This window comes from Propithecus coquereli, unplaced genomic scaffold, assembly GCF_000956105.1.
Source record: "Propithecus coquereli isolate 6110/MARCELLA unplaced genomic scaffold, Pcoq_1.0 Scaffold39, whole genome shotgun sequence".
Classification (NCBI taxonomy): Eukaryota; Metazoa; Chordata; class Mammalia; order Primates; family Indriidae; genus Propithecus; species Propithecus coquereli.
Window position 1 is genome coordinate 3,529,002 of NW_012149618.1, and position 11,937 is coordinate 3,540,938.

At 37.3% G+C, this 11,937-nt stretch overlaps 1 protein-coding gene across 2 annotated transcripts in view; it reads right to left on the reverse strand.

The window, feature by feature from the left end:
* RBKS (ribokinase) overlaps positions 1-11,937 on the reverse strand; it is a 91,141-nt gene that overhangs the window by 48,613 nt on the left and 30,591 nt on the right. For both annotated transcript variants that reach the window (XM_012652534.1, XM_012652536.1), the window contains exons 3-4: positions 1,344-1,407; positions 347-409 (exon numbers count right to left, since the gene is read on the reverse strand). In XM_012652534.1, the coding sequence (XP_012507988.1) occupies positions 347-409; positions 1,344-1,407 (127 nt within the window). The remainder of the gene's footprint in view (positions 1-346; positions 410-1,343; positions 1,408-11,937) is intronic.

The following is an 11,937-nucleotide window of genomic DNA, read 5'->3' on the forward strand; positions in this document are numbered from 1 at the left end:
TGTAACTAAAATGACAGATGAATACCTGACTGTTTTTAGAGACAAGTGTCAATTCTGAGTTCACATGAAAGGTAATGGGGACATGATTATAGGATGTTGATGTTATTTTGAGGCAACTTCATATATATCAGAGGGATAATTTTACATTTGAATGATCAACATGGGAAATATAAATAAAAGGAAACACATTTATATTTGGATTGGAAAGAATACCACACTTTAGGCCTTGGAATGGTGGGTATGGTAAGAGGGCCATAGGATTAGGGCAAAAATGATACTTTTGGTCTAGTTCTGAAAATCAACTTTCTGTTTTATGAAATGACACTCCAATATGTGAAACACTTACCTTCACTATTTACAATTATAGAAGCAGTTCCTGTAGCAGCATTTTTAGTCTGATATGTAAATTCTAAAAGAAAAAAGAAAATTATAATTACGTACAAACAGCCTAGCATGGATAATTTATTTTAACAATTTCATGTAACACCAATCCTTGGAAAACCTTTTTAACCTTTAACCATATGGAATGATAAAAAAAAAAAGTAATTAGTGCTAATTTATACCCATCACCTATACAATGAGGAAAATAGACAGCTTTACATTTAGTTGCACCTTTTCTGTGCATTAGTAACAACCCACCAAACCACTCCTCTTTCAACTCCCTCAAATTACTCATAATTGTATATATATGCATTTTCCAGAACAACACATTTATTTTCTTCACTGAAAGAAATGACAGACTTGAGATAAAAAAACAAAAGGTCGAACCTATAAAATGAACTTGTTTGATTTTCTTCATTCTCATAAGCTTGGCAATTCATGAAGAATCATGGTCTGGCATGTAAACACAAATGTTGATCAGGCAGCCTTTGGTAGCAGCAAAGAGCCCTGAACTGGAGCAGAAGACCTGCATTCTAGTCCTGGCTCAAGCTCTTATCAACTGTGTGCTCTTAGGAAAAATCACAGAACATCTCTGGCCTTTGGTTTTCCCTTCTGTGAAATAATGGTATCAGCCTTAATGGTTTCTATGATCATTTCCAGCTATAACATTCAATAACTTTTCTTAAAATGTCTTTTGTGAATGCAGCCCGTGTTTTTCCTTGTCATTCGTCATATATCATGAGATGAAGGTTGTAACCTCCTATCATTTTATTTCCATCTGGAGGAATGTACATGAAAGAATCAACCAAAAGACATGTTAGCAAGAGTAGACAAAGTTGTGCATAAAAATTCTCTGGCCACCAGGGGAAGATCTAATAATTCTGTTCTATATTCAATTTTTCTTGTAACAAGATCATAGCAGAAAGTTATAAACACTCAGTTCAAAAAAGATGAAATTTTACCTGTAGAAATATCATTCTGTTTTAAGTTTTCTATATAGTCATTGCCAAAAGAATCTTTGCCAACCTGTACCAAAGAAATGATGAACATTAGATCTTTTACATTTAGTAAAATGCTACTATGTAGTTTTTAGAATACTTAGCATTTTAAAAGGGCATATCTGCACAGTACTTTACAAACATTAACTAATTAATCTTCTTAATATAAGATGCTAGATTTGATTGAAACCCAAAGAATTGTTACATATTAATGTTTCATTATATCCTACCCAAAATGTGAAGCATTTGATGACTGCCACCAAGTTGTATAGCTTCACTCTCATTTTGATCTGTTCATGTGGTAATTTCCACTGAGACAGAGCTGTCTACCATCCTCGACTTTCAGTATTTATGAAGAATCTCAGCTGTTTGTACTTCACTATAAATGGGGGCATCTTTGTAATGACCTGCCTGATATCTAGAATCTTAGCTTCTCTGCTGACCTTGGCATGGAGGGCAAAGAAGAGGGAATTTTAAAAGTCCTAGCTAACTTGGATAATGTGGTATAGTGAAATTCTGTTATTTTTGCATCCTAGTATACATTCTGTTAATGGTACTTTAATTTTTCCCTTGGACACCCATTCCTCTTCCATTTATAGACAACATGGTTAAGTTGGCCAAGGAACTCAAGTCTGGTTAAAAAGCTTGTTCCACCACCCTGGTCACAGAGATGGGTTCAGGAATAGGCATGAGACCTAAATCAGTCCAATAATATTCAGTCCTGAGAATTTCATTGAAACTACTAGGGAAGACAAGTTTTCTTCCCAGTGAGATTGATAGCTGTAAGACAATGTAAGCCTAGAGCTATTGGGGGTCACCATGTGGAGAAAGCCTGAATGAAAACAGAGAAACATAACAGAAAGCAGGAGGGTGACAGAAGTGGACAGACTTCTAATAATAGCCTAACGTACATCTAAGCTGTCTGTGCCCAGCTCCACCATTGGGCTTTTCAGTTACATGAGCCAACACATTTCTTTTTTTGGTTTTGTTTTGTGTGTGTATGTGTGTGAGGGGTTCTTTTTGCTTAAGCTATTTGGAATTGGGTGTCTATTATCTGTTACTTCAAAAGTTCTGATTAGCCTCAAAAAATAGTTAGCCTAGAGATATAGATCTCCATAAGCAAAACAAAACAAAAACCAGTTAGCCTACCCTGACCTTGAACCATAATTTAATCAGTTGTGTTTGCCTGGATCCTGAGACCCAGTTCCTGCTTATGGTCCACTTTGGTCACTGGATCTTTCTCTGTTTCTGTCAGAATAAGTCTGCATCCTAATCTTCTGGTTAGTTCTGTAGCACTTTCAGAACAGGGACTCTTCTCTGCCTGGCCAGCCATATGCAGGGGCCAGGCCTCTAGGTCTGTGACTCAAAGCCAGAAGGCCATTATTGCAAGGCCTTTGACACAAACTGCTGGCATAATCACCTACATCTCCTACTGCCCATTCCTGGCCTTCCTGGTGCTATGATCACTGTGTTAGGACACCCTGGTATCTTCTGCCATACCTTTCTGATGCTAACCATTTGTCTTACTGCTACCTTGGTTGGAACTGAGATTGTAAACTGGTGGGTTGAGAGTCAAATCTGCCCCCTGGATGTGTTTCATTTGCCCTACTGTTTTTTTTTTCCTAAAAAAATACTTTATTTTTAAAAGCAGTTTGAGGTTCTCAGTGTAAGTGAGTGGAAAGTACAGAGTTCCCATGTACTCCCGTCCCTCCCCACCCAGCATCCCCAACTACCAACATCCTGCACCAGAACAGTGCATCAGTTACCATCGATGAACCTACATCGACATATCATTATCATTCTACCTCTGTAGTTTATTAGGGTTCACTCTTGGTGTTGTATATTCTATGGGCTTTGACAAATGTATAATGACATGTCTCCACCATTATAAAACTATACAGAATAAGTTTCACTGCCCTAAACACCCTCTCTGCTCTGCCTATTTACTTGCCTTTTCCAGAGTATCATACAGGGGAATCATCTAGTGTACAGCCTTTGCAGGTTGGCTTTTTTCACTTAGTAATGTGCACCTAAGGTTCCTCCCTGTGTTTCTGTACCTTGATAGCTCATTTCTTTTTAGTGCTGAATAATATTCCACTGCCTGGATGTACCACTGTTTATTTATCCATTCACCTACTGAAGGATATCTTGGTTGCTTCCAAGTTTTGACAATTAGGAAGGAATAAAGCTATTATGAACATCAGTGTACAGGTTTTTGTGTACATGCCCTGCTATTTTTATGTTTAATTTTACTCAGCTCTAAATATTTAAATATTAGGAGACTTGGCAAAAACAAACAGATTTCCAGGAGGTCCTGAAAATTCAGAGGTTGTGGTAACACTGGGTCCATGTTTCTGCCAGGCAACACAGCTGGAACTGAGAGGTGAGTGCCTTGAAGTGGGCACCGGCTCTCTGAAACTTTATTTACAACAATAGGCTGTCGGTAGGATTTGCCCTAAGGCCCACAGTTTGCTAACCCCTGATTTAAATGCTATATCTGATACCTGCTTCCTCAAAGACTACTTTTCCCTTTGTTCCTTTTCTTGCTAAAATGCTGATTAGGCAGTAATCTTGAATAAAGTGTAATAATTTCTAGTAGCAGAATTTCTATCCCTACAACGAAGAGTGTCCAACATAAAGCATTGTTGTGGGGAGAGTTTCCTGTTCGAAGGAGCTCATCTACCAAAGGTTTCCCTCATGGATGGCTGGCCATTTATCTGCCAGGTAAGTGCCACTATCTTACGGTGAAGATTCATACAGAAACAAATTCTTTGTTCTCAATTTTCTTTTATATTATTTAACTCTCTGCCATGGGCAGTCAAAGTGTTATATAGCTGGGAAAGTATCATTATAAGAATATTGTAGGGATTAAGAAAAGGCCATCCCTAGATGTATGAGGCCTGATACAAATTAGGGGATAGAAACTTCTCTTCCTTTTCTTAACAGTTTTATGCAGGCAAAATCTGTTAAAAGGTGAACATCAAGGGAAGCCCTGATAAATGGAGGTGATAATATAAACATTAGGGAGTGCAGGGAGGAAGCATTGTTGCAGGGCAGGAGGAAATCTAAAACCGAGTAGCTTTGCCTTCAAGAAACTAATAATATCAGGGGATAATAAGACATACAGAGACAACTATAATACCAGGTGGAATATCATGTGCATCAAAGGCATAATTAGGAAGGGATTTCATGCTCAGGGTAATTGCATTTTGTAGGCTTGCTACAGTTGGATTTTAGAGCCTGTAAGAGCTACCTTCCTTCTTGCTCAGGGAATTACCTGATTTGCTACATCCCTTGGTGATGGTTATGGTTCCAGATTTATTCCAACAGGGAGTTCCTGACAAATCTGTTGGCTGGCCTTCTAAACTGTATGTGAGAGGTGGTATTTTGACAGTCTCTTGTTAAAAATAAAAATCTGGTAACTAAAAACAAAATGAAAAAGTAATGACACTGCTGAGGATTAAGAGAAGTCAACTCTTCAGCTCCGTCAATTTTGTATCTAAGTCATGGTGATAGCTTACAAAGTAAAAGAAGAATAAAAAGCCCAAGAATAGGAAGACAATACTTTCATTTGTATTTATGGAAGTCAGAAGCCCCTTCCCACTAGCTCTGTGATTTGGGGCAAGCCACTTTAACTCTCTGTAGTTCTCAGTTTCCTTGTCTGGAAGGTCATGGCAAGTTTGCTGTGAAGATAAAATAAAATAATATACATGAAAGCACATTTAAAACTGTAGGAATTAAGGCTTTGGTGCTCTCATCATCGTCATCATCATCATCACAGCAGTGACACTGTCACTCTGGCTGCCTCTCCTTTGCAGAAAGAGGCAGGACTACTGTTGCTTGGATTCAATCTCATAAACTACTTTCTTGCCCATCTGGTTCCAATTCCTCCTGTTGTTCCTTATTTCTAAACAAAAGAGCACTTGATCATGAAAGCAAACATGTGGGTAATTTATTTTTGAGATTGTATTACTGATAGTATTTTAATAAAAACCCAATATCTCCATTAATAATTTCGTGTAACTAATACTGTTCAATGTAATCATTTATCCGATTTCTTTTGTGAGACTAAATTGCCAACTGGGAGTTTATTTGTGTATTGGTTTGGGGGAATAATCTTTATATTTTAAGTGAATCTAACTCACGTATCAAAATGTGGACAAAAAGCAGTGGAGATCTGAGTCCTAGGTAAAATGTCCTCTTTTTCACTCTGTGTTATGGAGTTGCACAGATGACACATTTAATACTATTAATAAAAGAATGCCATCTTCCCTATTTCCCCACCCTCAAAACCTCAGACATTCACTAATACTTCTGGATTTACTTTTTAAAAAGTTGGGAGAGGTAAACTCCTCCCAAATCCCCTTTGCCTACATCTGACTCATTTAAGCTTCTTTCCCAGTTATTGGAAATTGATAACTAGAAGTTAGAGTAGAATCCAAGCAAAGTTTTTTTTTTTTATTTCCTGCCATTAAGAGCTAAGTGAAAATACCTTGAAAAACACAGTTAACAATACAAATGGAAGATCCTTGCAATCATAAGGGCTGTAATAAAGGAACCTTCACAGGTTATCTTTGGAGGGTTCCGTTTTCCTGGTCACATGTTGGCTATAATATTGAAAAGAAAACGAAATGTGAGCATCTTGGGGCAAATGATGCACATGGAAGTCAGGAATCTTAGAATCTAATTTCAGTTCTGCCATTATCAAGCTAGTTAAAATTCTTTACATTTTGCCTCAAATTGTTCCATCTGAGCCAGGATATAGGGTAGGACTGGTGTGAGTTCTCTCTGGCAGGCAGGAAACCAGTGATTCTCAATCTGGGCTGTATATTAGCATCTCCTGGGGAGCTTATAAAAGTCCAGATGCACTGGTTACACCCCAGACTAACTAAATCATACTCTCTGCAGGTGGGACTGCGGCAGGCTTCCCAGGTGATTGCAATGTGTGGCCCAGATTGAGGAGCACGGGATTGCAGGATTAAGAACCGGGAGAGTGTCTATAAAGCCTTTATGTTTGGAAGAAATGAAGATGGGAGAGCATAGTCCTGGCTGGTGCTACACTGGTAAGTCAATCAAGCAGGAGAGCGAGAAGCGTGTCCTGCAGAATCTGGTGAGGGCGAGGGGCCCATTGGGCTCCAACACTGGAATCAAGAGATCACATAAGCCAGAAACATTGCCTTGGCTTGTGTTTGCTGAACCCATTCTCAATTTGAAGTGGCCCAGGCTTGCTTTCCCTAGCTTCTGTCTTTGTAAAACTCATACTTGACAAAAATGACTAGATTTCTCTGTTTTTCAGAGTGGTCAGTAGAAAGGCACTATTAACTTGATATTATTATTAATACTTGACTGAATAGAATGTTCATGTCTATTTCCTTGCCTTCACTTTTGAGAACTTAGAAGTCCTTTCCCCTCTGCTCCAACTAATCAAACTTACCTGTTTTTCAAGCATCAACTTAAGGTCCACCTCCCTTATTCTGGTTCTTGTTTATCTTCTCATCTCCAGAACTCCTACAGCATTCCTAATCGATACCATAATTAAGTATTATCTTATATTGCTTGCAATTTCGTATTTGTTAGTCTAAGTCTTCTTAACAGCTTAGTAGGCACTGTAGCTTGGAATATATTTATCCCTTCCCCAGCCCTGGACATTAAAGGTGTTGCATTAGGAGGATGTGATCATCTTAGTTGGCCCTCTTTCTGTTCATTTTCCTTGGAAGGAACATGACTACAAGCATCCAAACTATTCTAGTTGTGGCTGCAGAATGGTTCTATACAAGGTTTTGTTTCTAGAAGCGTTTTTGAAGGCACTTTCACATTCTTCTGGCTGCAGCAGTGAAATACTTTTGGGTAGAAAGATTCTTGGAAACTCACATAGTCTGAGGTAGGCTGTTGGTGTGAGCCTGTTCTAGGTGAAAGAAGCCAGGTCAAGAGTAGTGATGGACAACCACTTGCACTTAAGCCAAAGCAACTCACAGAACCCAAGATGCTCCTCAGGAAATCCCAGGCTCAGCTCTGCCCTGAATATTGTAGAGCAGTGCCATCCAACAGAACTTTCTGCAATGATGAAATGTTCTCTTTCTGTGCTGTCCAACACAGAAAATGTTCCCTGTGCTGCCTAATACAGACATGTGAAATGCAGCCTGCATGATTGAGGAATTCAATGTTTAATTTTAATTACATTTAAATCTGAATATCTACATGTGGCTGTGGTTACTGTATTTAACAATACAGCAGGACTATAAATATGGGGAAAAAAGAAGTCTGGGTTTATGAAAAGGAAGGGCATTTCCTCCAGGAAAGAATACTGAGGTGCTTCCTTTACTCTTACCACTAGGAATGTTCTTGTTGCATTCAAGGAGAGCCTCAATGTGGCTGCCATAGTCCAAATTATGACCTGATGTTGAAGAGGGTAACTTCAGTTAGCACTATAATATAATAAACTTCTATTTTTCAAAATGATTGAGGATGGTTGTTTAGGCTCCTTGGAATCGTTGAATGTCAAAAACCATCTAGTAATTCTACCCTTCAACATACATTTGAGGTAAATAAAACAGAGGAACGAGTTATCTTACCCAAGGTCACATGAAATTGAATATTCTGCTCAAAGAGTTATCACGTATATTAAAAGAGGTTACTGATTTTCAAAGCATTAGATTACATGAAAATATGATTAACACTAAAACCAAGCAGAACGTAATACAATCTTTGTGATTCAAGACATTTCGTGATTTTTCAGTGCCTGGGGGTTATAACGAGCAGTTGGTTGAGAAGGCTAAGTTGAATTTTTTGCCATAGACAAAACTCAACAGTTGCTTTTTTTGAATAAATCCTTCATGTTAACTTTTAACTTGTCATTTGTGACTGTCTCACAGTAATTTAGCATAGAAGGTACCTTTTTGGTTAAGGTGATGGGTACTCTAATACACTGCTTTTCAAGTTATCCGTGGTGAAGGCCTGTTTTTTGTCCCCCATTTTTTTTTTCTTTCAGAAATCTCCATACTGTTTTCCATAGAGTTCATACTAATTTGCAATCCCACCAACAGTCTATAAGCGTTCCTTTCTCTTTGTATCCATACCAGCAACTATTGTTTTTGGACTTTTTAATAAAAGCCATTCTAACAGGCCTAGAATGGCTTTTTTCATTGTGGTTTTAATTTGCATTTCCCTGATTAGTGATGTTGAGCATTTTTTCATGTGTTGGCCTTTTGCCTATCTTCTTTTGAAAAACTTGTGTTCATGTCTTTTGCCTACTTTTTAATGGTTTTTTTTTTCTGATTTGTTTGAATCCTTTATAGATTATATATATTAGCCCTGTATCAAATGGGTAGATTGGGAATATTTTCTCCCACTCTGTAGGGTGGCATTTTGCTCTGTTGATTATTTCCTCAGTTGTGCAGAAGCTTTTTAATTTAATCAAGTCCCATTTATTTATTTTTGTTGCTGCTGTAATTGCCTTTGGGGTCTAGGTCATAAATTATTTGCCAAGACCGATGTCTAAAAGAGTTTTTCCTACATTTTCTTCTAGAATTCTTATGGTTTCATGCTTTACATTTAAGTCTTTTATCCATCTTGAATTAATTTTTGAATATGGTGAGAGACAGGGGTCCTGTTTAATTCTTCTGCATGTGGCTATCCAATTTTCCCAGCACCATTTATTGACCAGGGCTTCTTTTCCCTAGTGTGCATTGTCTGCTTTGTCAAAGGTCAGTTGGCTCTAGGTAGATGTCTTTATATTGGGGTTCTCTATTCTGTTCCATTGGTCTATGTCTCTATTTTTGCACCAATACCATGCTGTTTTGGTTACTATAGTCTTGTAATGTAGTTTGAAGTCTGGTAATGTGATGCCTCCAGCTTTGTTCTTTTTGCTTGGGATTGCTTTGGCTATTTGGGCTCTTTTCTGGTTCCAAGCAAAGCATATAATTATTTTTTCTCAATCTGTGAAATATGTCATTGGTATTTTGATGGAGATTACATTGAATCTGTAAATCACTGTGGGTAGTATGGATATTTTAACAATGTTGATTCTACTGATCCTTGAGCATGATATGTTTCTCCATTTGTTTGTGTTATTCACAATTTCTTTCTTCAGTGTTTCATAATTCTTGTAGCAATCTTTCATCTCTTTGGTTAAATATATTCCTAGGTATTTTATTTTTTTGTAGCTGTTGTGAATGGTATTGAGTCTTTGATTTGACTCTCGCTTGACTGTTATTGGCACATAGAACTGCTACTGATTTGTGTACATTGATTTTACATCTTGAGACTTTGCTTAATTTATTTATCAATTCCAGGAGTTTCTTGGTGGAGTCTTTGGGGTTTTCTAGATACAAGATCATATCATCAACAAAAAATGATAGTTTGACCACCTCTTTGCTAATTTGGATACCCTTTATTTCTTCCTCTTGCCTGCTTGCTATGGCTAGGACTTCCAGCACTATGTTGAATAGAAGTGGTAACAGTGGGTACCCTTGGCTTGTTCCAGTTCTTAGTGGGAATGCTTTCCACTTTCCCCCATTTGGTATGATGTTGGCTGTGGGTTTGTTATATATGGCTTTTATAATTTTGAGATATGTTCCTTCTATGCTTAGTTTGTTGAGGGTTTTTATCGTGAAATGGTGTTGGATTTTGTTGAATGCTTTTTCTTCATCTACTGAGATGATCATATGGTCTCTATTTTTGCCTCTGTTTATGTTGTCAATCACATTTATTCATTTATGTATGTTGAAACATCTTTGCATCCCTGGGATGAAGCCCACTTGGTCATGCTAGATTTTTTTTCTGATGTTTTGTTGAATTCGGTTTGCTGGTATTTTATTGAGGATTTTTGCATCTATATTCATAAGGGATATTGGTCTCTGGTTTTCTTTTTTGGTTGTGCCTTACCTGGCTTTGGTATCAAGGTGGTACTGGCTTTGTCAAATGAGTTGCGGAGGATTCCCTCCTTCTCAATGTTATGGAATAATTTATGCAGTATGGGTACCTTCTTTGTAGGCCTGGTAGAATTTGGCCGGGGATCCATCTGGTCTGGGGCTTTTTTGTTGTTGTTGGAAAGCTTTTTATTACTGCCTCAATCTCACCGCTTGTTACTGGTCTGTTCAGTTCTATTTCTTCCTGATTGAGTCTTGGAAGGTTGTGTTTTTCCAGGAATTTGTCCATTTCCTCTATATTTTCTAGTTTATGTGTGTAGAGATTTTCATAGTATTCATGGATGATGTTTTGTATTTCTATGCTATCAGTTGTAATATCTCTTTTTTCATTCTGATTGAGCTTATTCAGGTCCTTTCTCTTCTATTCCTGGTTAATCTAACAAGAGGACTATCAATCTCATTTATCTTTTCAAATAACCAACTTTTTGTCTCACTGACCTGTTATTTATTTATTTTTTGTATTTAATTTAGTTCTGCTCTGACCTTTGTCATTTGTTTTCTTCTGCTGGCTTTCGATTTGGTTTGCTCTTCCTTTTCTAGTTCCTTAAGATGGGATATTAGATTGTTAATTTGTGATCTTTCTGACTTTTGGATGTGGGCATTTAAAACTATGAATTTTCCCCTTAGGTATGCTTTTGCTGAGTCTCATAGATTTTGATAGCTTGTGTCTCCTTTGTTGGTCAGTTCAAGGAATCCTTTGATTTCCACCTTAATTTCATTATTGACCCAATAATCATTCAATAGCAGGTTGTTTAATTTAAATGACTTTGTGTATAGTTAAGTGTTACTCTTAGAACTGATTTTTAGTTTTAATCCACTATGATCTGAGAAGATACATGTTATGGTTACTATTTTTTTAAACTTGTTGACACAAGTTTTGTGGCCTAAGAAGTGATCAATCGTGGAGAATATCCCATGTGCTGATGAGAAGAATGTATATTCAGTAATTTTTGGGTAGAATGTTCTGTAAATATCTGTTAGGTCCATTTGTTCTAGGGTCCTATTTAAGTCCAGTGTTTCTTTATGTATTTTCTGCTTTGATGATCTGTCCAGCTTTGATAGGGGGGCACTGAAGTCCCTGGTAATTATGATGCTATTGTTTATTTTCTTGCTTAGCTCAAGTAGAATTTGTCTTATGTATCTGGGAGCTCCTATGGTAGGTGTATATATATTTATGATTGTCATGTCTTTTTGTTAAATTGCTCCCTTTACCATTATATAATGACCATCTTTGTTTTTCGTTACCATTGTTGATTTAAAGTCAATTTTGTCTGACATGAGCATGGCTATATCCCTGCTCTCTTTTGGTTTCCATTGCATGGAATATTCTTTTCCCTCTTTTCACTTTGAGCCTGTTTGTGTCCTTGTGTTTTAGATGAGTCTCTTGGAGACAGCAGCTACTTGGGTTGTGTTTTTTCATCTATTTAGCCAGCCTATGTCTTTTGAGTGGTGCATTTAAGCCATTAACTTTAATAATAGAATTGATAAGTGGGAGGGTGTTCTATTCATCATATTGGGTAGTACTTTATTGCTTTGTTTTTCTTCTTGTGCTATTTTTTTTTTTTTTAATTTCAGGGTGTTATGAGGGTACAAACATTATGGTTATACTTTATGTCTTTGCCTCACCCAAG